At 54.9% G+C, this 26,050-nt stretch overlaps 2 protein-coding genes and 1 long non-coding RNA gene across 6 annotated transcripts in view; 2 read left to right on the top strand and 1 right to left on the bottom strand.

Annotated features, from left to right (window-relative positions):
- Positions 1 to 18,433, top strand: part of RNF43 (ring finger protein 43) — a 62,375-nt gene extending 43,942 nt beyond the window's left edge. For 2 of the 4 annotated variants that reach the window (XM_068210083.1, XM_068210084.1), the window contains 7 exons: positions 3,730 to 3,804; positions 5,163 to 5,294; positions 5,801 to 5,902; positions 6,590 to 6,745; positions 7,245 to 7,347; positions 7,825 to 9,336; positions 9,450 to 12,393. In XM_068210083.1, coding sequence (XP_068066184.1) covers positions 3,730 to 3,804; positions 5,163 to 5,294; positions 5,801 to 5,902; positions 6,590 to 6,745; positions 7,245 to 7,347; positions 7,825 to 9,336; positions 9,450 to 9,502 — 2,133 coding nt within the window. In that variant the 3' untranslated portion in view covers positions 9,503 to 12,393. Of the gene's footprint in view, positions 1 to 3,729; positions 3,805 to 5,162; positions 5,295 to 5,800; positions 5,903 to 6,589; positions 6,746 to 7,244; positions 7,348 to 7,824; positions 9,337 to 9,449; positions 12,394 to 15,414 lie in introns of those variants that run through there. The other 2 variants (XR_011005365.1, XM_068210085.1) reach the window with 2 other exon arrangements.
- Positions 18,434 to 18,669: 236 nt separating this feature from the next.
- On the top strand, positions 18,670 to 21,226 carry SUPT4H1 (SPT4 homolog, DSIF elongation factor subunit). Its single transcript, XM_068210086.1, has 5 exons — positions 18,670 to 18,829; positions 19,349 to 19,455; positions 19,566 to 19,621; positions 19,800 to 19,853; positions 20,842 to 21,226. The coding sequence occupies exons 1-5, from the start codon at positions 18,752 to 18,754 to the stop codon at positions 20,907 to 20,909; spliced, it is 363 nt and encodes a 120-aa protein (XP_068066187.1). The 5' UTR covers positions 18,670 to 18,751; the 3' UTR covers positions 20,910 to 21,226.
- Positions 21,107 to 25,039, bottom strand: LOC137485554 (uncharacterized). Its single transcript, XR_011005366.1, has 2 exons — positions 24,759 to 25,039; positions 21,107 to 22,565 (listed from the first exon to the last, which is right to left on the bottom strand). It is a non-coding gene; the product is annotated as an uncharacterized lncRNA (long non-coding RNA).
- Between the last annotated feature and the right edge of the window lie 1,011 nt (positions 25,040 to 26,050).

The raw sequence follows: 26,050 nt of genomic DNA, 5'->3' as shown, positions 1-26,050 counted from the left end.
ACCAGAATTGTTTCAGTCCTAAAAGAGGGAGCTCGGCTGTGCCATGTGGCTGACGAGATACAGCACAAAGACAGCTAACACTGAGAAAATTACTGTATCAAGCAAATTGTGAAAGGCGTGAACTGGATTACAGAATATCTTGAGTTGGAAAGGAACTCCAAGGATCATCCAGTCCAGGCCCTGGCCCTGCACACACACCCCAACAATCCCACCCTGGGCATCCCTGGCAGCGGGGTGCAAAGGCTCCTGGAGCTCTGGCAGCCTCGGGCCGTGCCCATTCCCTGGGGAGCCTGGGCAGCGCCCAGCAGCCTCTGGGGGAAGAACCTTTTCCTGATCTCCACCCTAAACCTCCCTGGCACAGCTCCAGCCGTTCCCTGGGCCCTGTCCCTGGTCACCAGAAGTTGTATACTTTGCAACAGGAGTCAGAAGCATGTTGGGAAAAGTCACTTGTCCAGTCTCAGTTGTTCATTGCCCCATAGTCAGTGTCTTCAGCAGGATAAAATCATTGTAGAGCTGTTTGTTGTTCATCAAAGCCTGACTATCAGATGGAATTCACTCCCTGAAAGTCCTCTTCCTCTGAAAGTGCTGGCAAACACTGGGGTTCCTTCAATCCCAGGCAGGACCCCAGTCTCTGATCCTTGTCCCGAGCCTTGATCCCACTTTTCCAGCTTCTCTATGAGTGTTAATTCCCATCAGCAGCTCAGAGCCTCCACCTCTGCCTGTTCCCGACCATCTGCAGCTCCATTCCCATCCCTGTACCCAGACCCAGGGCCCCACTGCTCCTCGCCGAGGTGACCCGGGAGCAGGGCTGGGGCTGGTGCCCCTCGGCCGTGCCGGGAATGCCGCATCGCCTGGCCTGGCCGGCTCCCGGCGCCTGAGAGCGCGGCTGGGAGCGGGCAGTGCCCCACGGCCGGCCAGCTTTGGCAATGCTGCTCCTGTTTGCTCGGCATTCGGGACGCGCGGCTCACAGGGCTCCGCCTGAGCTACTGCGGCCCGGCCCGGCCCGGCCCGGCCCAGGCACAGCACAGCACAGCCCAGCCCAGGCACAGCACGGCACAGCCCAGCCCAGCCCAGCCCAGGCACAGCACAGCCCAGCACAGCACAGCCCAGGCACAGCACAGCCCAGGCACAGCACAGCCCAGCACAGCACAGCCCAGCCCAGGCACAGCACGGCACAGCCCAGCACAGCCCAGCCCAGGCACAGCACAGCCCAGCCCAGGCACAGCACAGCCCAGGCACAGCACAGCCCAGCCCAGGCACAGCCCAGCCCAGCCCAGGCACAGCCCAGGCACAGCACAGCCCAGCACAGCACAGCCCAGGCACAGCACAGCACAGCCCAGGCACAGCACAGCCCAGCACAGCACAGCCCAGCACAGCACAGCACAGCCCAGGCACAGCACAGCCCAGCCCAGCACAGCACAGCCCAGGCACAGCACAGCCCAGGCACAGCACAGCCCAGGCACAGCACAGCCCAGCACAGCACAGCACAGCCCAGCCCAGGCACAGCCCAGGCACAGCACAGCCCAGCACAGCACAGCCCAGCACAGCACAGCACAGCCCAGGCACAGCACAGCCCAGCACAGCACAGCCCAGCCCAGGCACAGCACAGCACAGCACAGCACAGCACAGCACAGCCCAGCACAGCACAGCCCAGCACAGCCCAGCCCAGGCACAGCACAGCACAGCCCAGGCACAGCACAGCCCAGCCCAGCCCAGCCCAGGCACAGCCCAGGCACAGCACAGCCCAGCCCAGGCACAGCCCAGGCACAGCACAGCACAGCACAGCCCAGCACAGCACAGCCCAGCACAGCCCAGCCCAGGCACAGCACAGCACAGCACAGCCCAGCACAGCACAGCCCAGCCCAGGCACAGCACAGCCCAGCCCAGCCCAGCCCAGCCCAGGCACAGCCCAGCCCAGCCCAACCCAGCCCAGCCCAGGCACGGCACAGCACAGCCCAGCCCAGCCCAGCCCAGCACAGCCCAGGCACAGCACAGCACAGCACAGCCCAGCCCAGCCCAGCCCAGCCCAGGCACAGCCCAGCCCAGCCCAGCCCAGCACAGGCACAGCACAGCACAGCACAGCCCAGCACAGCCCAGCCCAGGCACAGCACAGCACAGCCCAGCACAGCCCAGCCCAGCCCAGCCCAGCCCAGGCACAGCACAGCCCAGCCCAGGCACAGCACAGCCCAGGCACAGCACAGCACAGCCCAGCCCAGCCCAGCCCAGCCCAGCCCAGCCCAGCCCAGGCACAGCACAGCCCAGCCCAGCCCAGGCACAGCACAGCACAGCCCAGCACAGCCCAGCCCAGGCACAGCACAGCCCAGCCCAGCCCAGCCCAGGCACAGCCCAGCACAGCCCAGGCACGGCACAGCCCAGCCCAGCCCAGGCACGGCACAGCACAGCCCAGCCCAGCCCAGGCACAGCCCAGCCCAGCCCAGCCCAGCCCAGCCCAGCCCAGCCCAGCCCAGGCACAGCACAGCCCAGCCCAGCCCAGCCCAGGCACAGCACAGCCCAGGCACAGCACAGCCCAGCCCAGCCCAGGCACAGCACAGCCCAGCCCAGCCCAGCCCAGCCCAGGCACGGCACAGCACAGCCCAGCCCAGCCCAGCCCAGGCACAGCCCAGCACAGCACAGCCCAGCCCAGGCACAGCACAGCCCAGCCCAGCCCAGCCCAGGCACAGCACAGCCCAGGCACAGCCCAGCCCAGGCACGGCACAGCACAGCCCAGCCCAGCCCAGGCACAGCACAGCCCAGCCCAGCCCAGCCCAGGCACGGCACAGCCCAGCCCAGCCCAGCCCAGGCACAGCCCAGCCCAGCCCAGCCCAGGCACGGCACAGCCCAGCCCAGCCCAGGCACAGCCCAGCCCAGCCCAGCCCAGCCCAGCCCAGGCACAGCCCAGCACAGCCCAGCCCAGCCCAGCCCAGCCCAGGCACAGCACAGCCCAGCCCAGCCCAGCCCAGCCCAGGCACGGCACAGCACAGCCCAGCCCAGCCCAGCCCAGGCACAGCCCAGCCCAGCCCAGCCCAGGCACGGCACAGCACAGCCCAGCCCAGCCCACCTTCCATCTCCCGGGGCTGCCTCTGCCTGCCCGGAGGACTCCAGGGGCTGCCTGGGAGGCGGTGGGTGACCCCGAGGTCCTGGCTGGTTACCTCATCAGGGTGGCATGTGTGCTCCACTGGGTGCATCTCTCAGCTGTCCCTTCCCTCTGGGAGAGCCATCGAGCTGCTAATCCTAGAGCAGACCTGCAGCCCTGGCTCCACGTGAGCTTCTGCCTAATGAGCAGGGGGAACCGGGAAGAGCAGCGTGAGTGGGAGACAGGCCCTCTGACAGCCCTGGTGCTGCCAGGTGACAGGGGACCTGTGGGATTTTCTGCTGTCCATGGAGGTCAGCACATCCCTCCCCAGCAAATCCAGCTCTGAAACAAGGGAGCAGCTGGCACGCGGACAGCTGGGCAATGGTTAGGTTTATGTGTTGCTGTGACTGCGACACCACCAAGTAGTTCACCTCCACAACTTTAGGAAGAAACCACCCGTGAGCCGCAGGGCTCTGGCAAGTGCAGGCACTGCAGCCCAACGCAAGTCAGGAACCGAGGGAGGAACGGTTTCCTCAGTCCAAACAGGTGCTTCTTTCCCCTGGGAAGACCTCAGAAGGCAGACATGGATCCAATGGCAGGTGTGGACACAGGGTACAGTACAAAATGTCCACTGAAGCTTCTGTTGTTTTGGACAGGCAAAGCTGGCAGGGGAGCGTGGAGCCCGTGCGATCCTTTTTGACATCACCGATGATGAAAGTGCTGCTGATCAGGTACAGACCCTAGTGATACCCTCAGCTAAAACACAGTGCTCCTGTCCCATCCCGAAATGTGCTCAGGACAGGACCCCCCCAGCCACCAGTGGGAGGTCCCAGGAGGATGCTGCTGGTGTTGGCTGTTGGCTCTTACCCTACACAGACACTTCCATGGCACATCCATGCTCTTAAAAGACACTGTCTGGTCAATCAAACTCTTCTGCAAGGAGCTGGATGCTTCCTCTTGGGAAATCATAAATTTCCCCATCTCACATAGTCCAGACAGCCCAGTGTACCTCAGGAAAGGTGATTTCTCAAGTTTCCAAGCCAGCCTGCTTTGCTGTTGATGCAGGTTTAACCTTGGTTAGGACACCTCCAAGGGTCCCTTTCTCCAGCACTGTTGTCATCTCTGGAAGGGAATCAGTTCCCCATCCAGATAATCCAGGAATATGAAAAACATCAATTTTTAGGTAGGGAACAGACTGGGGAGCTGGTGCCTGACCTCATCCAAGCTCTGGGCTGATTCCTTGCTGGATCCATCCCTCGTGGCTCTTTCATGCACTTACATCTTAATTTCTGGTGCCAGAGAAACACAGCAGCAAATGCAGGTCCATGAGGTGATGCTGAGGTTGCTCAGATCCTAGTCTCTGATCCCTACCCCGAGCCTTGGCTCCCACTTTTCCAGCTTTCCCATTTGGTACACAAAAGCCAAGAGCATCAAATCCTATCAACAACTCAGAGCCTTTGGCCTTGCCTCTATGGTCTTCTTGACCATCTGCACCTCCATTCACATATCCATCCCTGTACACCGAACTCTGGATTCCCCCAGCGTATGGGAAGGGGTTACTGGGTCTGATGGCCACCCTGATCCAAGTCAGTCTGGAGGAGAGCAGGCTCGGACACTTGCTGAGCCAGCCTGTGCCATGCTGCCTGGACCACAGTGGAAGACTGCTGGTGTGACAAGCACAACAAGCAGAATGTCCTTAGGGAGGAGGGGAACTGGATGGGTCCAGAGCAGAGGAAGCCTTTCTGTGGTGAAGGCAGCACTTGGCAGTGCTGTTGGCACTTTCACAGGGAAGAGGAGGGACCAAGAGCTTTTGCACAGGGGCTTGAAAGGAGCTCAAGAGACACCAAGCAATGGCTGGTTGTGCATGAGGAGTCATCAGCAGGGAAAATTAAGAAATCCATGCTGGAAAATTGATAAAAGAGAAGCTTACATCTGATTCATCATAGAGGGATAGTGTAAACTTGAGGGAGCAGTCAGTCTCCGAAGTGTTGCAAGAAGCATCATGAGGAATGGACGTGCTTGGGGGGCTGGGATCATTCTTGTTTCATGCTGTTCTGGATGAGCCCTCACTGTGTTTGTTTCTTTGCAGCTGAGGAAGCCCAGAGGCCTGAGCCAGCCTGTGGTCCTCATCAGGGGCCATGACGCTGAGCTCCTCATGGGTGTCGTGAACAAGAACAGAGAGGCCCACGTGAAGATAGAGGTCAAGGAGCCACCAGCTTGGGTGAGAGACACGTGATTCCCACTGCCTCCTGTATCCTTCCTCCCAGCCTACTAGGCTTTCCCAGAGAGGCTGAACTTTCCTCCTCAGGGATGGAGATCACGGCCTGTTGCAGGAGTTGTCTTTAGCATTCAGACTTGCTGCAAGTAAAGGCTCAAAAGCACTTTCAGCTTAGTTTTTTTTTGCTTTAACATCATGAGTGAGGCAAGGGGATTCTCTGTCTTCAAGTAAGACCAAGCCTTGATTTTCTCATCTTGTGCTGCCTTGGACCATGGTCTCAAGGGAGCTGAGATGCTGCAAGACAGAGATATTCTGTTCTTGTATGGACGTGCAGAAAAGAGCAAACCGTTTTTTCTTTTACCTGTAAAGAACAAAAGAGGTGGAGTTTGGTCAAGGATGACATTTCCCAAGACTGATGGTCCAGAAGAGATGGAGATTCCCCTAGCCTCTAACTCCCACCAAGAGTAATTTTCACACAAGAGTAATTTCTGTCCTGTTTTATCCAACAGCCAGACTACGACGTGTGGATTCTTCTCACAGTGGTCAGCACTGTGGTTGTCATCATTTTGATTTTTGTTGTCCGCACAAAGTGCCAGCTGAACAGGACTCAGGTAGGGATCTCGTGGAGCAGATGTGTCTGAGCAAACAGGAATACAGGAACAGCAGGAACAGACTCCTTTTGGGAAGGGAAATAGCAGATAGTGATAGGACAGGGAGAACAGTTTTAAACTAAGAGGAGAGATTTAGATTCGATGTGGGAAGAAATTCTTCCCTGTGAGGATGGTGAGGCCCTGGCACAGGTTGCCCAGAGAAGCCGCGGCTGCCCCTGGATCCCTGGAAGTTTCCAAGGCCAGGTTGGATGGGGCTTGGAGCAACCTGGGGTAGGGAAGGTGTCCCTGTCCATGGCAGGAGAGTGGAATAAGATGAGCTTTAAGGTCCCTTCTAATCAAAGCCATTCCTCAATTCTATGATTGTATGATTTGGTATTCTTAATAGAAATTAACAAATGAAATAATCATCTTACCAGAGTCAGATGTATTTCCATATTTGAGACTATCTCATTTGTCCTATAGAGAGACAATCCTTTGGGGATCAAAAATTCAGCACTGCTGAGTGATTTGAATGTCTAGGGCCAGATTTCTCCTGCTGGTGACAAAGCCTACTCTGGCTGAGTCAGCTTAGACAGAAAGTCACCTCTGCAGATGGGTTATCATCCCCAAATTTCTGATAATCCCATTTTGAATATGGGAGGGCAGAGTAAGGCTGAGCCTCTCCTCAAGCCCCGTCTGTCTCTGCAGGACTCGGTGCAGCAGCAGACCCTGCAGGCCATCGGGCAACTGGCCACACGCCGCTACCAGCCCCGGGCACGGCCGGCCCCACGCTGGGACTCAGCCAGCAGCTGCAGCTCCGCCCCAGTCTGTGCCATCTGCCTCGAGGAGTTCAGCGAGGGCCAGGTAGGGTTTGGGCAGGACTGCTGCACTCATGCCTCTGGCTTCGCAGGTGGGTGCGTCAGCAGTGGGAGCTGAGCGTGGCAGGAGCCGGAGGCCTGTGAGATGCTTCCTTCTGAACTCCTGAGTGCTGGAAACGGACTGCATCCATGGAGGTGTACCTGCCCCTGGGCTATAAAGCCTCTGCTGAAGTCATGTCTCCAGGCAGGTCTCCAGCTGTGGCTGTGGGGTAAAATGCCCATGTTGAAATAGGGTAAAATTGGGTTTGCTGCTTCAGAGCACCCAGCCTGAAATCTCCCTATTCCCAAGGGCTTGCACTACTCTGGATGTTCACAGAGCAGGACCGGAGGTGCTCCACAGCCTCCTCCATGCACAACTGGGCTGCAGATCCCTCACTGTTAGACGCCTGTCCGTCCTTCAAGACTCACTTTCATCAAGAAGGACCCATCCAGGTCTTGAAACGTGGTTCTCCTTGCTCATCCTCCTCCTCTCCACTTCTTTCTAGGAACTGCGGATCATCTCATGTTCTCACGAGTTCCATCGGGAATGTGTTGACCCTTGGCTGCAGCAACACCACACGTGTCCACTTTGCATGTTCAATATTCTCGGTAGGGCTCAGACACGGCATTTCCTGGTTGAGGACAGGGCCATTGGGTGCAGGATTGTGCCCAGGAGCTCCAGTTATTCTTGGGAGATGGATCAGCAGGTCCTCGTGTCCCTGTGCACAGTGGACAGGGGACTGTGTGCACGGAGGGGAGTCCCTTGCCTGTGAGCCCACCAGGGTACAGTGAGGTGCTGGGCTTGGGCTGGGACCTGCACCAGGAGGAGGGATTCCAGTCCTGGGACCTGTGGGGAAGGGAGGGTGGGATCTGGGGGTCGTGGCAGCAGGAAGGGTGTGCAGGACCATCAGGTTAGTTTGGTGGTGGCAGCGAGGAGTTGCAGAGTATGGGTGGGATGTGGGGCCATGGTGGGAGGGCAGTGGACCATCAGTGCTGGGGTTGCTGCAGCTGGGCTGTGGGACATGTGCTGGATACTCCCTTCTGGGCTGTGGGATGTGTGCTGTATGCTCCCTTCTTTCTCCACAGCCAGAGACTCAGGGGACCAGGCCATGGCTGCCAGCTCCAGGCTGGTCCCTCAGGAAATGGAGCCTGGGCGGCGACTCCACCTTTTCCGCCAGCATCCAGGACATGCCCTTTACCACCTCCCACAAGCATATCCTCAGAGGAACCTCAGGAGCTTTCCCCCAGAGCCAGCCCATGGCAACCCCTTTTTCCACTCTCCAGAGCTCTCCCAGCTGGATTTTGGCACCATCCACTACATGCCCTACAGACCAGCCACCTCCCTGCTGGCCTGTGGCCACATGGCCCCGCTGGCCCCAGGCTTGCTAGGGCAGCAGCACCCCAACCCCTCTGTATGCGGGCAGGTGCTGGCACCTCACAGGACATGTCCCCTTCAGCCTCAGCCCGCCTGTCTGTCACCCAAGGCAGTCGTGGCACAGAAGCAGCACCGTGTGCCCACCCTGCGTCGAGGGCTTGGCCACGGGCACCAGCACAACAGCAGTGGCTCTGGGGAGAGCTATCTCACGGAGCACAGCGGGTACCTGGCCGACGGGCCGGGCAGTGACTCCAGCTCGGGGCCCTGCCACGGCTCCTCCAGTGACTCCATGTTGAACTGCACAGACGTCAGCCTGCAGGGCATCCATGGCAGCTGCTCCACGTTCCGCAGCTCCCTCAGCAGCGACTATGATCCCTTCGTGTACTGCAGCTCCGAGGGCCCCACCACAGACCACGGCCAGGAGCAGCCGCGGCCGCCCAGGGAGAGGCGGCCCCGGTCCTTGGACCTGATGGTGCCTGGGGGGGCTGCTCCGGCCAAGCCCCAGGTGCTCAGCCACGTCCACTACCACCACCACCAGCACCACCACTACAGGCAGGACGCAGAGTGTCCCCCTGGGCGGGCCGGGCAGCGCAAATCCCGGTATTCTAGCGCCAAGGTTACCTTCCACAGTGCTCGGACTCAAAAGAGGACTGAGAAAAGCCATCACTCTCAGCAGCCTCTGGAAAGCAGTGCCGTGCTGCAGGAGGCAGCTCCAGCAGGCCAGCCAGCCTGTCCCCAGGAAGGCCAGGAGCCCCCTCACGCCCCCTCCACTTCTCCAAACAGGCTGGACTTCAGTGTAGATGCCAACAGACAATTGGGAGCAGCTGGCACACCACCTGTCCCACTGCCCCCCAGACACAGCTTACAGAGCAGGCACCACCGAAGGAAAAGAAAGTGTCACCTGGAGCCCGACCCCGCTCTCCTGCCCAAGGACTCGGCTGAGCCCGGAGCCTGCGACACTCACCTTCCTCCCGGCCATCCCACTGGCTACCGCTGCTCTCCCGAAGCCCAGCCCCTGATCCCAAGTGCTCACCTGCCCAGCAGCTCCCGGCCGCTCTGGAAATGTTTAGTGCCACAGTCCAGCTCTGAGCTGAGGAAGCAGGAGGAGGGGTTGTCAGGACGGGAGAGAAACCACTCAGTTCCTGCAGATTTCTCAGGGACATGCACCCCCAGACACAGTCTGAGTGTCCGTCTTCACTGCCCATCTCAGCAGGGTGGTCAGGGTAAGTCTGGCCTTCGCCTCTCCCGGCAGCAAGCAGGTGAATGAGGAGGGAGTTTGCTGAAGGAACTCCAGATGCCAGGACACCTGGTACCTTCTTGATGGGTTTTCCTACAGGAGCACTGACTGCAGGAGCATTCCAGAGCTCAACTGTGAGGGTGGTGGCTTGAATGATGAGCAAGTGTGTTAAAGAGTGCACCAAACCCTGAAATACTACAACTGAGAAATAAGGTGGCTAATTTTAATTCAACATCTCTAGCAGCTGGGATATCTCCCAAAGGAAGGAGTGGGGCCACATTTTTCAATGTCCTTGCAGGAGTCCTGGGTGTCTTACTAGCAGAGTTGTTATCATTAAGACTTTTTGGGCTCCAGTTGTTTTAGCCAAGCCCAGCTAACTGGAATCAGTGAGAAAGGAAGTGTGTGTGGCCCGGGGTAGTAGAACAGACTAATTGAGTTGCTTGATTTGCACATCCCTCATTTCTCACCTGCCTCTGTTGTGTGGGAGTTGCTTTTTAGAATCTTTTGGAAATCAGATGTAATTAAAGTTTGGCCCTCTGCCTAACTGCTGTGCTCTCTCACAAAGAGAGGGAAAGTGCCTTTGAGACGAGTGTCTTTGAAAGAACCTGAGTTTAGCTCCCAGGTCTTGCTCTCTCAGGTCCTCTGAAGGCAGCAACCTGCGAGTCAGCAGGGACAGGTGCTGGCTGGGAGCAGAGCCTGGCTCCCTTCCTTGCCCTGCCACTGACTCATTGCAGGTCCTCAGGCAAATCCTTTTGATTTAGGTACCAAACACAGATCTGGCTGTCTAATTTCTGTTAAAACACTGGCCTTAAACTTGTGACTCACTGTGCCCATTGTGCCACAGAGATAATAACTTCCTCCCAGTGCTTGTCTATCCAGTCCCACCCCACGCCCAGGCTCCCAGTGCTGTAGAGGCAGTGGGGCAGGGGAGGCTGGATGGGCATGGTCCTGGCTCCTTGCAGCATTCTGGCCTCCCAGACTCCCAGGAACAGATATTTTTCCTAGGTGCAGAAGTGCCTGACACTGCAGATAGGTGATAGGGAGGTTCTTCCAAGGCCTGGAGGGATGCTGGTGTTTGGAGAGATAAGGAGGCATCAGGGCAGAGATGTCTCTGGTTGCAGGGAGCTCTGAGTGCCGATGCCCTCCCAGGGTACCTCACAATGGAGAGAGCCCTCATGGCTCAGGGCAGGCTGCTCAGGGCTTGCTTTGAGCTGCCAAATGAACCTGGGAGGGCTCCAAGAGCAGGAGTCTGTGCACCTAACACAGGGTGCTAGGCATTGCAAGGTCCATGCTGGGATGCTTCTGTGTCTTTGGAAATGGTGCCAGTGGCCCCAGTCTGTGCCCACCTCCTGATGACCCTCTGACCCCCACCAGAGCCAGTGCCAGCTGCTTTGCCAAGCACACCAAGCCTTCATTCCCTCTTCCCTCCCCATTCCAGCAGGTATAAGGACCAATGTGTCTGAAAGTGCTGTGAATCTGTGTCTGTTTACTGCAGTAGCTTCTATGGAGGCTTTCAGGGCCACCCAAAGAGTCAGAATTCCCTTGCAAGATTGAGACTACACAGATTCAGGATTTAACTTTATTAAGAGCAGAGGACAGAGCACAGAGCTTGTGCAGGGCTTATGCAGAGAAGCCACCAAGCTGAAAACATTGGTTGACATAACACAACCTCTGAATTATAATCAGATTGGTTCTTTATCTTGGGAAAGGTATAAATTAATAGAGAAGTAAAAAAGAGCAAAGAACAATCTCAGTAGACAGTCCCATGCAAACAGGACACAAACCACAGACAAGGAGACCAAGGAAAAATGCATCTCTGCCTCCAGATAAATGGCATAAGGCTAAAAATACAAGTGGATGAATTAGAAAGCCCAGCTTTAAATTAAAGTTTTGACATAAACTTTTCAGAAATCCAGTTTAAAAGAATAGCAAACAGTGGGACCCTGTAATTCCTAGGTGAAATTACAGAGAGGGAAGCTGTGTCTCTTCTGGTGGCAAGGGAGAGACACTGCACTAAGAAGAGTGTGAAGTCCAGTGACAAATGACACAAAAATCCCCAATTGCCCCCGAGTAGAAGGAGGGTGGCATTAAGGTTATAACACCGTGTCAGCACAGGCTGCAAAGAGGAGCCTACATAGACAGGAGAGTCTTATGAGAATATTGCTAAAATAAGCAGTCAAAAGATGCTTTTGGGAACAGGGATCCTTTACAGCCCCAGAAAAGGGCTGGTCAAGCAGCAGGGCAGAGAGGGCCCTTGGAAACTGCTGTTCCAAAGCCGAGGTGTGGCTGGAGAAGGAAATCAGAACAGAGCTGGATGCCAAGTGAAGTACAGAGCCATGGAGAGACAGGCCAGGAAATAGTGCTGTGAACAGCTTGTGTAAAGCAGACTAGTAATGCAAACGTTTTCAGCTGCGTTGGAAGGGACAAGACTGTCTGGAGTTCTTCAGATCTAGGGAGTAATACAAGTCTGAGGGATGTTCAGGGGCTGTAAGTGTAGAGCAGAAGAGCAAACTGCCTTTATTGCATTAGTGATCACCACAGGGGGTGCTCGGGGAGGTTCTCACCTGGCACTGCTCCATTCAGGGCAGGGGGGACAGAATCCCTCATGAATCAAATCACCAGTTTGAGCACTTCTGAAATATAGTGGAGAGTAACAAATTGCCAGGGGTACAGATTACCCACTGGGCATCCTGCAGGGCTCAAGCACACAGCTGATAAATCCTGAATGTGGACTGAAGTCTCTTATCCATGCCCAGACCGAGGAGGAAGAGCTGAGGGCAATATCAGCTGGAAGTAGCTGAAGCCAATGAGCCTGACTTTCCAGCCAAGCAAATTGTTAAAAATTCAAATACAGGGTCTGACTTGTAGGCACATGGCTGAATGTGAAAACCAGGGGAGGAGGCAACCCAGTTTTTGTAGGGAGAGATAACACCTGGCAGATCTTTTAGGGGAAGAAAGCTCTGAAAGGATAAAAGGGAAGGTGCTCCCACAGGTAAATAACTCACTGAAAAAGGAGACAAGAATGCAGATCAGACTTAATGAAGGAGAAAAGTGGAGTTCTGCAACTGTATGAATCTTCCAGCAAGCTCATAAATATCCTGGACAGGGAGAGGAGATAGCAAAGTGTATAACATTTAAAATCCATTAGGATGTCAAGCATTAAAACTGGATACAGAGTGTTACAGGAGGATCTCCTGCTGCTGAGCTGTTGAATTGATCAGGGGTGAAATTCCCTGTAAGTAGCACAAAATGCCACACATGAGCAGAGCCACTTTTAAGTAAAAATCACAACGTTATTGTTATCATTACTGTTGTTATTTATTTTCATTATCATTAGCTGGCTGGGAACTATGTGGAACAAGCAGAAAGTGCCTTTATGCAGCTCTGTAAGCCTGTGGTGATCTCACAGCTCCTGATCACCAACAAGGGTGCAAAAAGAAAGGAAAATAATTTCTGCCTCCTTGGAAGAAGGGCAGAAATGTATCTGGTACAATCCCAGCAATGTTTTTTTCTGAGAAAATAGAAAGAATAGTGAGACTTTCATGTGGGAAAAAAGTGATTAGCAGAGGGTATGGAAGAGAGGATATGAAATAAGGAGAGCAGAGGAGAAGGCAGACAAGAGAATGCTTAGAACAAAGTAATTGATGGCATCAAATGGGAACCAGAAGCTTTAAAACACCCAAAAGGCAACATGTGGTGTGTAGTGAAACTGGTGCTGGTTGCCCCCGGGATGTAGATGCCAGAAGTAAAATGGTTTTGAGAGCCCAGATCAAGAGGTAGCAAATGCAGAAATGCAAATCCACCCTCTGGCTCAGGAAGTTCCTAAACCAGGGCTTCCAGAAGCTGCTGGTGCTCCTTTGGGATGCAGCACCCTCCAGGTGTGTGCTAACCTCGCCCAGCTGCCAGGTGAGGCTGAATCTTGGTCCACAGCCCCTGGAGAAATTCCACTTGTGCAGGCAGTGCCATGTACTGGCATCGCAGGGAATAACGCTGTGGATGATCCCAAAGAGCCTTGCATGGTCTTGGAGTTTATGCCGCTTCCTTGAACACCTCTTTCAGCCGTTCTTCGCGGGCTTTGCATGAAGGTGCATCCCTGACTCTTCCGTTGCCTGGGAGAGACCACACCTGGGAGTTGTGTCCCTGGAGAATCAATCCTGGAGCAATGCTGATGGATCCTCTTATGGGAAGACAGACAGCTGGCAGTGCATTTCAGCTGGATGGCTTCCTGAACCACCCTGGCACACCTGGGAAGCATCCCAGAACAGCCACATTGCTCCAGCACAGGCTGATGAAATCTCTTGATTTCTCTCCCTGGGAAAGCTCACCTCCTGCAGTGCTCTCGACATCCTCCTCCTCTTCTCCTTCCTGCTCATCCGGAGTCTCTTTTCCTGCCACATCTTTCTTTTAACCTTATTAGGGAGGGGGAAAGGAATTAGCGGGCAAAAAAAGACCACCCTTAAAACCTGACACTCAAAGAACATGATTTTTGTGGTGTCATAAAGGTGTGCTCCAGGTTGTTTCCCTGCCATGGCCAGTCCACCAGCCAAAGTTCCCCCATCTCTCCCAGTTCATGATCTTTTCTTAGCATAAGCAGGGGACACTTATACAGGCACAGCTTTCAGAAAATATTTTAGTAATGCTATTTGAGACTGCAGGTATGTGAACACAGAGGGCTTGAAGCTGGACAGTCTCTTTTTGGGTTGCACATAAGCTGGTGACAAGGGAAGCAGTTGGAAATGGCTCATTCCACATACTTGTGACTCAAGTCACAAATGCAAGAGATGCTTAAACTCCATCTTCAGGTACTATGGCCATGCTGGCACACATGTGTACGTGTATAACACCATGTGCATTCATTTTCCCACATTGATTAGCTATGCTTTTCCAAGCAGAATCTCATTTGTTTGTTTTCTTCCCACATACTTATTTTTCAAGGCTCTGCTCCTACAGCTGGTGCTAAGTAACCAACAAGAATTTGTTATGACTGTTCTGAAAAGCTGTTTTAAATTGCCCTAGATGAATCTCTTAGAGGGCATTTCTTCCCTTTGATCTCAGAAACATTCAGGAAAAGGGAGATAGGAAGAATAATGCCTGTATGCCTTTGCTGGGCTATGCTGACCTTGTGTAAGAGTTCTGGGCAGGCTTGAGAGACATCTGGGAAGGGACTGTAGTGTGTGTGACAACAGGCAGTGACTTGGAGAGAAAGGGGCTGTCTGGAGCAGTGATTTGGGTGCACCTTCTTAGGCAGCCCTTTTGTTGGATGGTTCCAAGTAAACTGCTCAGCACCTGCCTATCAATAATTCTCCAGGCAGAAGGGGCTGGCAAGAGCCTGGGCCTGAGCGGGGCTCAGAAGCAATTTGTGCAACCTCTCGAACACTGTAGAACATGTGTCGTTCCTGTCTTGCATCACTGCTCTCTGCTCTTACAGCCTGGAGTTTCTGTTGCCCCCTGGCTCTGTGAGATATGAATTGGTGTTACTTTCTGTTCCTAATAATTTTTGAATCAGCTGTACAGATTTTCACAAAGAGCAAACATTAAAAAAACCTCAAAAGCAAACACCTAGCAGTGATGTGAATCCTAGGGTGCCCTTAGCCTGCCTCCTCTGAAATATATAAGGAGTAGCTTGATGTCTTATCTTAAGATTTTATTGTACTTCACCTTAGAGGAATAAACTGGCTGGGAGGTGGCCAGAAAATTCCCTCTGAAAAACTGAGAGAATCTTCCTAGAATCATGCAATATTCTGAATTGGAAGGGACCCACAAGGATCATCCAGTCCAGTCCCTGGCCCTGCCCAGGATGCTACAACAATCCCAGCCTGTGCATCCCTGGGAGCGTTGTTCAAATGCTCCTGGAGCTCTGGCAGCCTCGGGGCTGGGACCATTCCCTGGGGAGCCTGTTTCAGTGGCTTAGTGGCTTTTTTAGTAGCTTTTAAAACCACTTAGTGGTTTTTCCTGCAGCATCTATTCTCTGGATTGGAGGGTCAAGGCCCCAGCCGCTGCAGAGCCTGGGAATGTTCAGCCAGGTGTAGCTGACACTTTTCTTTCTCCTTTTCTTTGAATGCAGGATCTGAAGAGGTGGTCCAGGATGTCCATGAACACTCAGTTTAATAAAACACTGGCCTGTTTGCTCACTGGGAGTTGGAGTGGACACAGATGTTGATGGAGCTTCTCACATCTGGCTCTGCCCAGACCTGTCCTGCTGAGACACAGACTGGCAAGAGCAATGGGCCACTCATGGTCTCCTGACACGTCCCCACGCCCTGACAGTCACACAGACAGAGCCCTGCTCTCTGGGCCCATCTCCTCTGGAGGCACAGGCAGCCCCTCGTCATCCTGTGGCACCGCTCCAAGCTGGGCAGGGCTCCCAGGGAGAGCTCACCGAGTGAGTGCAAGCTGCTATTTTGGCGTGTTCATGCCACAGAAGGTTTTGCTAAACGCTGCAAAAATAAACAAGCCTTCGAGACCAAAAGCTGCAGAAATTACTTTCTGTGGCCTGGTAGCTCCTGACTTCATTTCCTCACTTAGGTCAAAAACCAGATTTCTTCAATTAACTTTTCCATGCTTATTTCAGACACAGGATCAAGCTATTCTCCATCTCCCTGTTCACAGGGCTGCCCTGCAAGGTGCTGCTTCTGACTTCATTGGAAACCAAGTGCTCTCATTACTTGGTCACCTCAATGTCCCTCAGCAGACACCGTTTTGGCCACTGACTGTTTGCCAGCTGCAGGAGAGGGGAAGACACAGGGACGTCAGCATTTCTGGGAAGGAGCTGGGTCAGACTCTTTCCATTGCAAAGAATCCACCCTCTCATCTGGCAATGCGAACAAAGTCTCTCACTCGCCCCCTAACTCCTCCACCTACCCTCAAATAGCTGTCATGGCCAGCCCTGATAAGAGCATATTTCAAACATATCTTGGATGTCCCCATCACAGGAGTAATACAAAATCCTGGAGTTCACGTGGCTCCTGCTTCTCTCCTTCCTCTCATTGCCCTAAGACACAGCAAAAATTCCAAGCAAAAGCCTCCATAATAAATGCAGAGCAGAGCCCTATCCATCACCCAGCCTTAACTTCATATTCTGAGACTCCTGAAGTCCTTCAAAAGGATTTTTCTGTCTTTTCCAACATTTTGATGATTCAGGGAGAAAACCTGAGAAATCATCAGGCTCTAGTTTATTACGTTCCCACTCCCCCATTTATGAATATTTTGGGTTTTTCTGAATGTCACTGGTTCTTATTTCCCTACATCTCATAATTTGCAGACATTCAAGCAAAATAAAACCTGCCAAATTAAAAAAATATAAAACCCATGCAGCTTTCAAACAGCAGAGAATTCCCATCAGGTTCACTGCCCTAAATGATCAGTCAGGCCAAAGAATCAGCCAGATTCCCATGTGAAGTGCACGTTTCTGTAGCACCAAGTGCCTCCAAGCACAAGGAAGCATTGGTGAGGATACAACACTGGAGCTAAAGACGGCTCTTAACAATTTGAAACTTGATGTAGGGACAGACTTTCCCATCTGCTCAGTAAAGCTTCCTGTGTCTTCCTTTGAAGCAGCAGCTTCTCAAAAGAGCACTCTGGTGACGCAGTCCGAGTTCAGGATAATCCTCTGCCCTCCTTTGTTGGTGGGAAAGCTTTTTATGGGGTTTGCCGCCCTTAATCCTCGAAAAAGGCATCTTTGTCCCAGCTGCTAATCAGTCCCTGACAGTCAAGTGATCAGCCAATAGCACTGTTTTAAACCCAACATTATCCCCTTGTAGTGCTCATTCCTTGTCTCCTTGTGACCAGGCCCCTGTGGGACCTTTCACTCCAGGGAAGAGCTGAATATCTTTCATCAAAGAACCCAGCAGAATTAAATTCGGACCTTTCCAGGCTCTTGTTTGTCCTACAGTGCAAGTAGAAGACACAAGCTCAGAAAGTTTTCTCCTGTGCAGGGAATTTGGTCTTGAGGAAAAATCCAGGAGCGGGTCTGGATTCATCCCATTCAGCTTCTCGTGCTCCTGGTCTGTGGCTTGTCTGAATCAGCTCCTTGTGTCCTTGACCATCCTGGAGGGCTCAGAGGCTTAACAGAGGGGGAGGATCATGAAGTCAGGGTGCTCCTACTGCTTTTTTTAGGAGTCAGGAAGGCAGAGAGCCCCCAGGGATGCATTTCAATGCTCAAAAGAACAAGTGCAGCTCTAAAGTCCTGTCTTTGCCTCCTTATCCCCAACAGAAGTGGGAATTCTGTGGCTCAGAATTTGTGAGCCACAAGCTTCTTTGGGAAAGCTGCACCCTCTTCACTCCCCACTGCAGTATTACCAGGCTGCCAGGGCAGCGCCTGCTTCCAGGTGTCTCCCTTCCCCGACCTTTGCTGCTGCTCCTGTTCACGTAGGAAATGCTGGCGTGCAAGTCTGCCTCGGAGGGGGCTCAGGGGGAGGAGAGGGAGGAACTGTCTGGGAACTTGAGTTTGAAAGATCCTCTTCAGTAGATGGATGACTATCCTTGGCTGCCTGGGAGGGAAGAAGCAGGATCTGAGAAAATAGGGAATGGTTCCTCACAGTTCTTTGCCTCTTGCTTCTGGGTGATGCTTTTGAGTGCTTGGTGCCTGTGGGCTCCACCGTGGAATTTCTCCAGCATTCCTGCAGTGATGCAGAGCTCATTTTCCTTCTTTGCATGCCAAGTCACAGCCAAAAACTGATGGAAGCCAGGGCATCCCAAGCTCTCTCTATCCAAACTGAAGGTCCAGTCCTTCTGCTGGGACCCCGTTCCCAGGAGCTCCGACCCCCTGAACTGGGCATGTGGTCGGGCTGGCTGGATATCTCCCCTTCTGCACAAATCCTTCAGATCCTCTGGAAATGTGAATATCGGTTCGTTTTGTTGTTGCTTTTTGTTTTGTTTGTGTTTTTTTGCTGAGTCTGTCTTGGCTCTTGGGGTTTGGGAATAAATTATGACCCAGGGAAAAAAAAATCACACACAGAAAAAAAGAATACGTTTTATATGTATGCAAAACTGTGTATTTATGTCCGATAAACACAAAGATGTGTGAATATGCTGATGTGCTCAAAAATATATTTATTTACTAATATATTTATCCATGTACCCGTCTGCTGCCTGCGTTTGTTCTTTGTGCGTGGGGCTGCGCTGGCAGGGAGGGATCCCGGCCCGGCCCGGCCGTGACAGAGCCCCCGCCCGCCGCGCCCGCTCGGGCCTGGGACGGATCCAGGCCCGGGGCAAGCTCGGAGCCGTTCCCGTTCCCGGGGTGGATCCAGGGCCAGGGCGGGTCCGTTCCCGTTCCCGGGGTGGGTCCAGGGCCGGGGTGGGTCCGTTCCCCTTCCCGTTCTCGTTCTCGTTCCCGTTCCCGTTCCCGTTCCCGGGGCGGGTCCGGGGCCGCGGCGCAGTCGCAGAATGGGACCGGGGCAGCCATGGCCGCGATCTCGCTGGAGACCGTCCCCAAGGACCTGCGGCACCTGCGCGCCTGCCTGCTTTGCTCCCTCGTCAAGGTGCGACCGGCAAGGGGACAGGGACAGGGGCCGGCACAGGGACTGCTCCCCGCCGGCTCCGGACCTTCCTCCGCCCGGCTTAAGCCCAGCAGCCCCTACCGGGCCCTTCTCCCCGGCCCCGGCACTCCCCGGCCCAGCCCCCTCACGTCGGCTCGAGCCTCCTCGCTCCGACCCCGACCCTTCCCTGCGCTGGCTCTATTTCCTCTCGGCCCCGGCCCGAGCCTTTCTGCCCTTCCCGGCCCTTTCCCTGCCCGATCGGCCCTCCTTGTCCCGGCCCTTCCCGGCCCAGGCCCCCCTCCCCGGCCTGGACCATCGACCCGGCCCGGCCTCCCATCTCCTGCCACGGCCCTTTCACACCCGGGCCTCTCTCCCTCCCCTGCCTCCTGCAGCCTCTGCGCGCTTCCCGTCTGGCCCGGTCCTGCCCCTGCACCCTCCTTCCCGGGGTTCCCTCCCTTTTCCCAGCCCTGCGGCCACCCGGCTCCCAGCTGGTCCCAGTCTCTGACACCCGTGTTCCCTTAGACCATTGACCAGTTCGAGTACGATGGCTGTGACAACTGCGAGACGTATCTGCAGATGAAGGGCAACCGTGAGATGGTCTATGACTGCACCAGCTCCTCCTTTGATGGGTGAGTGGGGCTTGGCCTGGACGCAGTCCTCCAGGAGCCTGGGGACACCAAAGCGGCACTGTGGGGTCACCCAGCCAGGAGACATCCCCTCACTGCCATCCCTTCTGCAGGATCATCACCATGATGAGCCCTGAGGACAGCTGGGTCTCCAAGTGGCAGCGGATCAGTGAGTAATCTGGGAGCTGGAGATCCCTTCTCTGCAAACCCTTCTCAGGGGCAGTGGGAACTGCTGGTTGGGCTGTGGAAGGGGTTCTGCCCCCCCCCAGAGAGGGGACGTCTGCACAGGTTGAGGATTCCCACTTGGCTGGTCCGTGTGGGATAACTTGGGGTTTTATTTCCTGCAGGTACCTTCAAGCCAGGTGTCTATGCAGTGTCCGTGACTGGCCGCCTGCCCCAAGGTACCTGTGTGATGGAGTCAGGGTTGGGGGCTCTGAACACTGCACAGGGAACATGCCATTTGGGTGATGGGATCAGCAAAGGTGACTTCGAGGAGTCACCTGCTGGACTGGAGAGGGAGTTTCAGGGTTCAGCACTGCACCTGCCAGAACTTTAAATTGTAAACTGCTGACTAAAGCCTGGCTATCAGAGGGATAAACTGGGATTAATGAGTGATTCTGGAAAGTGGGCACATCTCAAACCATTCAGGTCCAGGATAACATGGAGTTTTCTTCATAGAAAAGGGTTTTGCAGGATGGGGTGCTGTTGTGGCAATCCCAGTGAGCACACCCCTCCTCCTGCACTAAGGACTTATGCCATGATGGATTTGTGTGTTTACAAATGGAGTGTAGGGTACAGAGGATTTGCTTCTTCTCTGGAATGCAGAAAGGGCATCATCCGTCCAGCTGAGTTCCTGCCCAGCATGTAACCCCAGAGTAGACTCGTAACCCAGGAGTGAATCCCAAACCCCTGTCGTGAAAGCAATGCCTGTGTCTGGAATCCTAGGTTTCTTATTTCTGACTGAGCCCTGCATTGGGAAGGAGCTGGAAATATCATGAGGCCAGAAGCTGAGGCCTTCTGACACAGCTCAGGCACATCTGAAATACCCAGGGTTAGGGTTTAAATGGGATATCGGGGAAAGGTTCTTCCCCCAGAGGATGGTGGGGCACTGCACAGGCTCCCCAAGGGATGGTCACAGCCCTAAGGCTGGCAGAGCTCCAGGAACGTTTGCACACTGCTTCCAGGGATTAACAGAGTGGGATTGTTGGGGTGTCTGTGCCAGGGGCTGGATTCCCATGATCCTTGTGCGTCCCTCTCTTCCAACTCAGGATATTCCATGATTCTCTGAAATGAAGATGATTGTCCAGTTCTACATGACAGAATCACCAGATGTTCCTAGGGCTCCTCATTCCAGGAGAAGACTGAAATGTGTTTGTCTCCTTGCTGCAGGGATCGTCCGAGAGCTGAAGAGCCGTGGCGTGGCCTACAAGTCTCGGGACACAGCCATAAAAACCTGAAGGGCCCTTGTGCTGCCTGGAGATCCCAGTGCTGCGTGGAAGAGGCAGTGGGCACTGCTCCAAAACCGCTGAGCTTTATCCTGTAGGGAAGTGGGGCTGGACTCGGAGTGTGCTGGCTCAGCTCCCTTCGCTCAGTACCTGTGGACTCCACCACACCACAGACATTTATCTGAGCCTTGATAGGGGGAGGGTGTGAGTAGAGCTGGGAAAGAGTGTTTAATCATGATGCCCAAGCTTTTTTACAATTGGTGTGAGAAAGAGGGGATTTGGGAAATAGCTGTGTAAATAGTTTAATAAAACCCACTGTCTGTCCAGGGCTGGGTCCAGCTGTGACTCTGTCACTGTTTTCACCACTGCAGGGTGGTGAGGTGGGGGGGCTCACACTCACTTCACCCTGCCTGTGCCACACTGTGGAGCCTGCGATTGTCACTGCTTGTGCCATGGGCCACATGCCTTGAGAGCAAGGCCTTGAGAGGGCCTTGAGAGCAAGATCCTGCCCTGGCTGCATGAGGTGTCCTTCCATGTGGGAAACCTGCAGCTGCCAGCTGGATGGAGCAGATACGGTGATGGCCAGTGCTTCCTGTGGAGCTGGTTACATGGAGATCACGGAGCCCTGGGCCTGTAGGCCCTTTACAAGGGATGGGGTAGCAGGACGGAGCTTCCAGGACCATCCACTGTCTGTTGCTGGGCTCCAGGGCTGGCAGAGCAGCGTGAGCCCACTGCTGCTGTGGTTGGGAGGCAGCACCAGGTCTTGCACATGGGTGGGGTGGACAAGGAAGGGTGCAAACACCCACCCAGCCTCTTATTCTACAGATCTGACTGTTACAAGTGTCAGCTTAGTGTCTGTAACACTTGAACTCCTGAGGGATTTGGCCTTCATTTTGAATTTTGTTTCAGTTCAGCAGCACCCATCTATGAAGAAGGGCTGAGTCCTCGATCAGTAGCTCTGTGAAATAACCTTTTTTTTTTTTTTTTTTCTCGAGATAATCCTGGAACTGGAAAGCTCAAATTTTGTTTTCTGGAGACAAGTAATGGAAAACCATTAGAGCCTGAAAATTGTACTTGGTCTGGGATGAGAGCAGCTGCAGCACAGGGAATTCAGGACTGGCTGAGGAGTGACACTGCCAGGAGTGCAGAGGTGATCCCCTCTCTGCGCTGCTCTGGTTTGTAGAGCTGGCCATGAGAAATGAGTCCCAGGTGCCCCAGGTCAGACAGAGCATGGCCTCCTGTGGAGATCTGGAGCAGAAATGTGGTGGGAGAAGCCTGGAGCACAGGGAGGCTGGAGGGGAAGGTGCCTTAAGCCACCTTTTGCATAGGCCCTCGCAGATGTGGTGCTGAAGTAATGAGTATTTGCTCAGTGCAGACCAGGGCCAAGTCAAGTCCTTGCTGGGCTCTGAGCTCCAGCAAACGTCTCCAGGTGCAGGTCACCTTTTGTGGAAAGAGCTGAGAGCACATCAGCCCCTGGTGTGGGGGTTGGACTCTCCTCTTGGGTAAAGGGAGCAGCAGGTTCGGTTCTGCAGTCAAAAAGGGGAGTTGACCATGACTTTCACACATCCCTGGTGAAATCAAAGCCCTTGAATTGACTGGTGAATCATTCTTCAGGCTTGCAGGGTTGCAGTCTGGGCAGAAGATGGACCTTGGGAATTCCCAACAGGCCTGTGGGACAAGAGGTGTGACTGTCCCAGTAGCCCAGGCCCTGCCTCTGCAGGATGCTCGGGTTTAGGCATTCTGGGTATGCACCTCTGGGCCCTGGAGGGCACTTTTGGCCCAGCTGTGCCATGAGTGGCACAAGGTAACCTGGGAGCCCCCCAGATGCATTCATTCCCTGTGGAAAGGTCTGGGAAAGCTGCAGCCAGGGCTGTCTGGGCAGCCTGACACGTTCAGGATGGAAGAGGACAAGGAGGACGACATGGGTGGCTCTTTCTCCAGCTGGCTGGAGATGGTTTTGGGGGGCAAGGGTTTGGCTCCAGCCAGGCTGGAAGGATGTTGGATGATAGATCCACCCCCCTGCCATGCCCAGCCCGGGGAGCCTCACGCTGGCAGTGCCACGGGGTGGCAGCACAGTCTTGTGCTGGGGCTGGGGAACTGCTGGAGACCGACTGAGGCACAAGCTCCATTTTCTGCTGTTCCATAGCACCTTTCAATCCAACTGCCTTCCCCTGGCTGCAGGGAATGGCCATGCTGGAGCTGATTCAAGGCTGGAGCCATATCAGGACCCAGGACCCTTGTCCCCTGGCCCATGACGCAAAGGAGGTGACGAGAGAACTCTGCACAGGACCCTGAGCAGGATGGGCTTGTTTGGCTGGGGTTGCTGTGGGGCTGAGGCTCTGTGGTTCTCATCTCCCTTCCTGGGAAGTTGCAGTCACCACTCAGGGCTGGGAACTGCTTAGGAAATTGTCCCTAGGGAGCAGTGTGCACTGTCACTGTGCCTCTCGGGGAAACTGAGGGGGTTTGGAAACCTTGCAGAGACCTCACCCCTTGCTTGAAGCCCAAGTGCTCCAGGATATGTAGAGTTAAGACTGGCTGGAGATGCAGTGCAGATTCTAAGGAGCCACCCCAGTGAGGAAAATGAAGGTGGTGGTCCTTGAAAGCTGCACCTCCTGTGCCTGTAGCGCTTCCTAGAATGCGGTGCCTCTCACCAGGCCAGCCCCTGAGCCCATTCCCTGCGAGCTCACGCCAGGCCCGCAGCTCACAGCGTGCAACCCTGGTGACCCTCTACTCCTGCAAGGCTCCCAGAAGCAGCCCTTCAGTGTGACTCCAGCCCCAGAGCTGTCTGGGGTTTGTACGAGCAAAAAAGCAAACGACGCAGAGATTTATTCACTGCAAAAAGTAGGGCAGGGAGCTCTCACGTTGAAGAAACTGGAGGAAAAATGTGCAGCAGCAGCCGGAGTGGCAATCGGGAGAAAAAAGCATCAACGGCCTGGGAGCTGAGATATGAGTCAGGATGGCTCCTCCCCCTGCACCAAATGACGCTCAAATGTTTCAGCTAGGCCCGAAAATGCTGCAGGTTTGGCACCCCGAGCAGCCTGGCAGCTCTAGGCGGCAGGGCCAGGGCAGCCCCGGCAGCGGGGCAGGAAACACAAGCCAGTAGATTTTCGTGCGGGTTTTGAGAACCGATACCCCGGCTCTCCCTGCAGACGAGAAAAGCGACTTTCCAAACCGCAGAGCCCTCGGTGCCTCTGCAGAGGCAGCTGCCGGGAAATGCCTGTCCCCACCTGCGCGGGCCCCTCCGGTGCTGCCCGGGGACAGGGACCTGCCCACAGCCGGGACAAGGGGGCCCTCAGCCTCTCACTTGGGTCACCTGGGCTTCAGGTGAGCGGGGCCACTGGACCCTGCCCAGGGGGCCGAGGCAGGGTGACCTACCCATTCTGCCCCCTGGGCTGCTCTGTGCCTGGTGCATTGAGGTGCTGCTGGGGCTGGCAGCAGCATCATGGAATCATGGAATGGTTTGGGTTGGAAGGAACTTTAAAGACCATCTTGTTCCCTACCTTGCCATGGCCAGGGACACCTTCCACTGTCCCAGGTTGCTCCAAGCCCTGTCCAGCCTGGCCTTGGACACTTCAAGGGATCCAGGGGCAGCCACAGCTTCTCTGGGCATCCTGTGCCACAGCCTCACCACCCTCACAGGGTAGAATTCCTTCCCAATATTCCATCTAGCCCAGGCCTTTGTAAATTGTCTCTCTCCATCTTTCCTGTAATTTCCCTTCAGATACTGGAAGGCCATAGTTAGGTCACCCTGAAGCTTCTTTTTCCATGCTGAACAATTCAAATTCTCTCAGCCTTTCCTGATAGGAGAGGTGCTCCTACTCAGTGAGAATCATTCCTGCTTCACACTAAATCCACTTTCACCTTCTTCACTGGCTCCCAGTGTGGACTTGGACTTTCCCAAGTGCCTTTTGGCCACCCTGTGTGCCTGGGGGAACTGGTTACCTCAGGGATGTGGAAACCCTTGGAGACAGGTGGTAGGGGTGGGGGGAAAGCCCCAAACAGACCCCAGCTTAAGACTGTTTTCCTTGGAAACTGGCTGAGGAGACCTTGGCAGGTGGAGGTGATGGGGAAGATGACCTGAGTTGTCCTGGTACCTGGAGTGAAATGCTGCTGTAGTGAGGTTGGCAAAGCCTGGGGCATGCCAGGAAATGGGTGCCTCATCCTGCCTGTCACCTCCATGATGGGGCACATGGGCAGAAGCCATTGAGGCCCCTCTGTCTGATGTGCTGGGGAGAGGAGGTGCCCAGGGCCAGATATGAGCAGCAGCAGGAGGGGGGCAGGTTTTTTTGGGGGGAAGGTGGGGAGGGGGAAAGCTACGAGAGCTCTCAAAGCATGTCAGAAACAGGGCCCAGCTGCCACATGTCCATCCCAAGGGATCCCTGGTGCACTGGAATGGAGGCAGGTGGGCAAGGAATTGGGATGTGCTCCCTGCTCAGGGGATCTATGAGGAAACAGGGAGCTCCGATGCCTGATGGGTCCTCTGGGTGCTTTCCCCTCAGGAACTGCAGTGGAAGGAGAAGGCTCTGCCTTGTGAAGGGGAGAGACTGGTGGGTTCCTGACAGAGGCGTGCAAAGGGCACCTGGAAGTAGAACATCCGCCCCTTGTGAGCTCAGGGCTGTCTGCAAAGAGCCCTAAACGGCTTCATGATGCATACCTCCAAACCCATGGGTCTGCCCACGGAGTTGGGGTTCTGGAGTCTGGTGGGGGGTCCCAACCCTCCTCTAGACTGAGCTCTTTCACCTCCCTAATCTATTCCATCATGAGAAGGGAGATGCAGAGTGTTGGGAGGGGCAGAGTGGAGTCTCAACTTGGTAGTGGAGGTGCCTGGGGGTGCTGAGGACACATTTCCTGAGGCCACATGGCAAAGTGAGACCACAGCTGAAGTCCAAGGAGGGATTTGAGAATCTGATGGTATGTCCTCATCCCCAGGTGTCCCAGACCTCCTGATGCATCCCAGGTGGCACTTGTCCTTCCCTCCTGCTGGCCAGCTGCATGTCACCCAGGCTGATGCTGGTGCTGGGGTGGAAGGGGCTTTTCACCTCCAAGGGAATGGTCCCTCTGCATGGGCAGTTGCAGAAGAACCACTGAGTGCCCAAACAGAGCCCTGGGACTTGTTTTGGGAAAGGACACTGCACCTCTGGTCCCCCAAACAG

The sequence above is a fragment of the Anomalospiza imberbis genome, chromosome 20 (genome assembly GCF_031753505.1).
Source record: "Anomalospiza imberbis isolate Cuckoo-Finch-1a 21T00152 chromosome 20, ASM3175350v1, whole genome shotgun sequence".
In the NCBI taxonomy this organism is placed as follows: domain Eukaryota; kingdom Metazoa; phylum Chordata; class Aves; order Passeriformes; family Viduidae; genus Anomalospiza; species Anomalospiza imberbis.
Note: the sequence above shows the minus strand (reverse complement) of the source record. Positions and strands in the feature narration are given on the sequence as shown.

Bases quoted from the DNA above. Each gene is read 5' to 3' on its own strand.
- SUPT4H1 (XM_068210086.1), top strand. From the start codon at position 18,752: ATGGCCGCGATCTCGCTGGAGACCGTCCCCAAGGACCTGCGGCACCTG. The intron at 19,456-19,565 runs GTGAGTGGGGCT...TCCCTTCTGCAG, and splicing joins ACCAGCTCCTCCTTTGATGG to GATCATCACCATGATGAGCC. The intron at 19,622-19,799 runs GTGAGTAATCTG...TATTTCCTGCAG, and splicing joins CTCCAAGTGGCAGCGGATCA to GTACCTTCAAGCCAGGTGTC.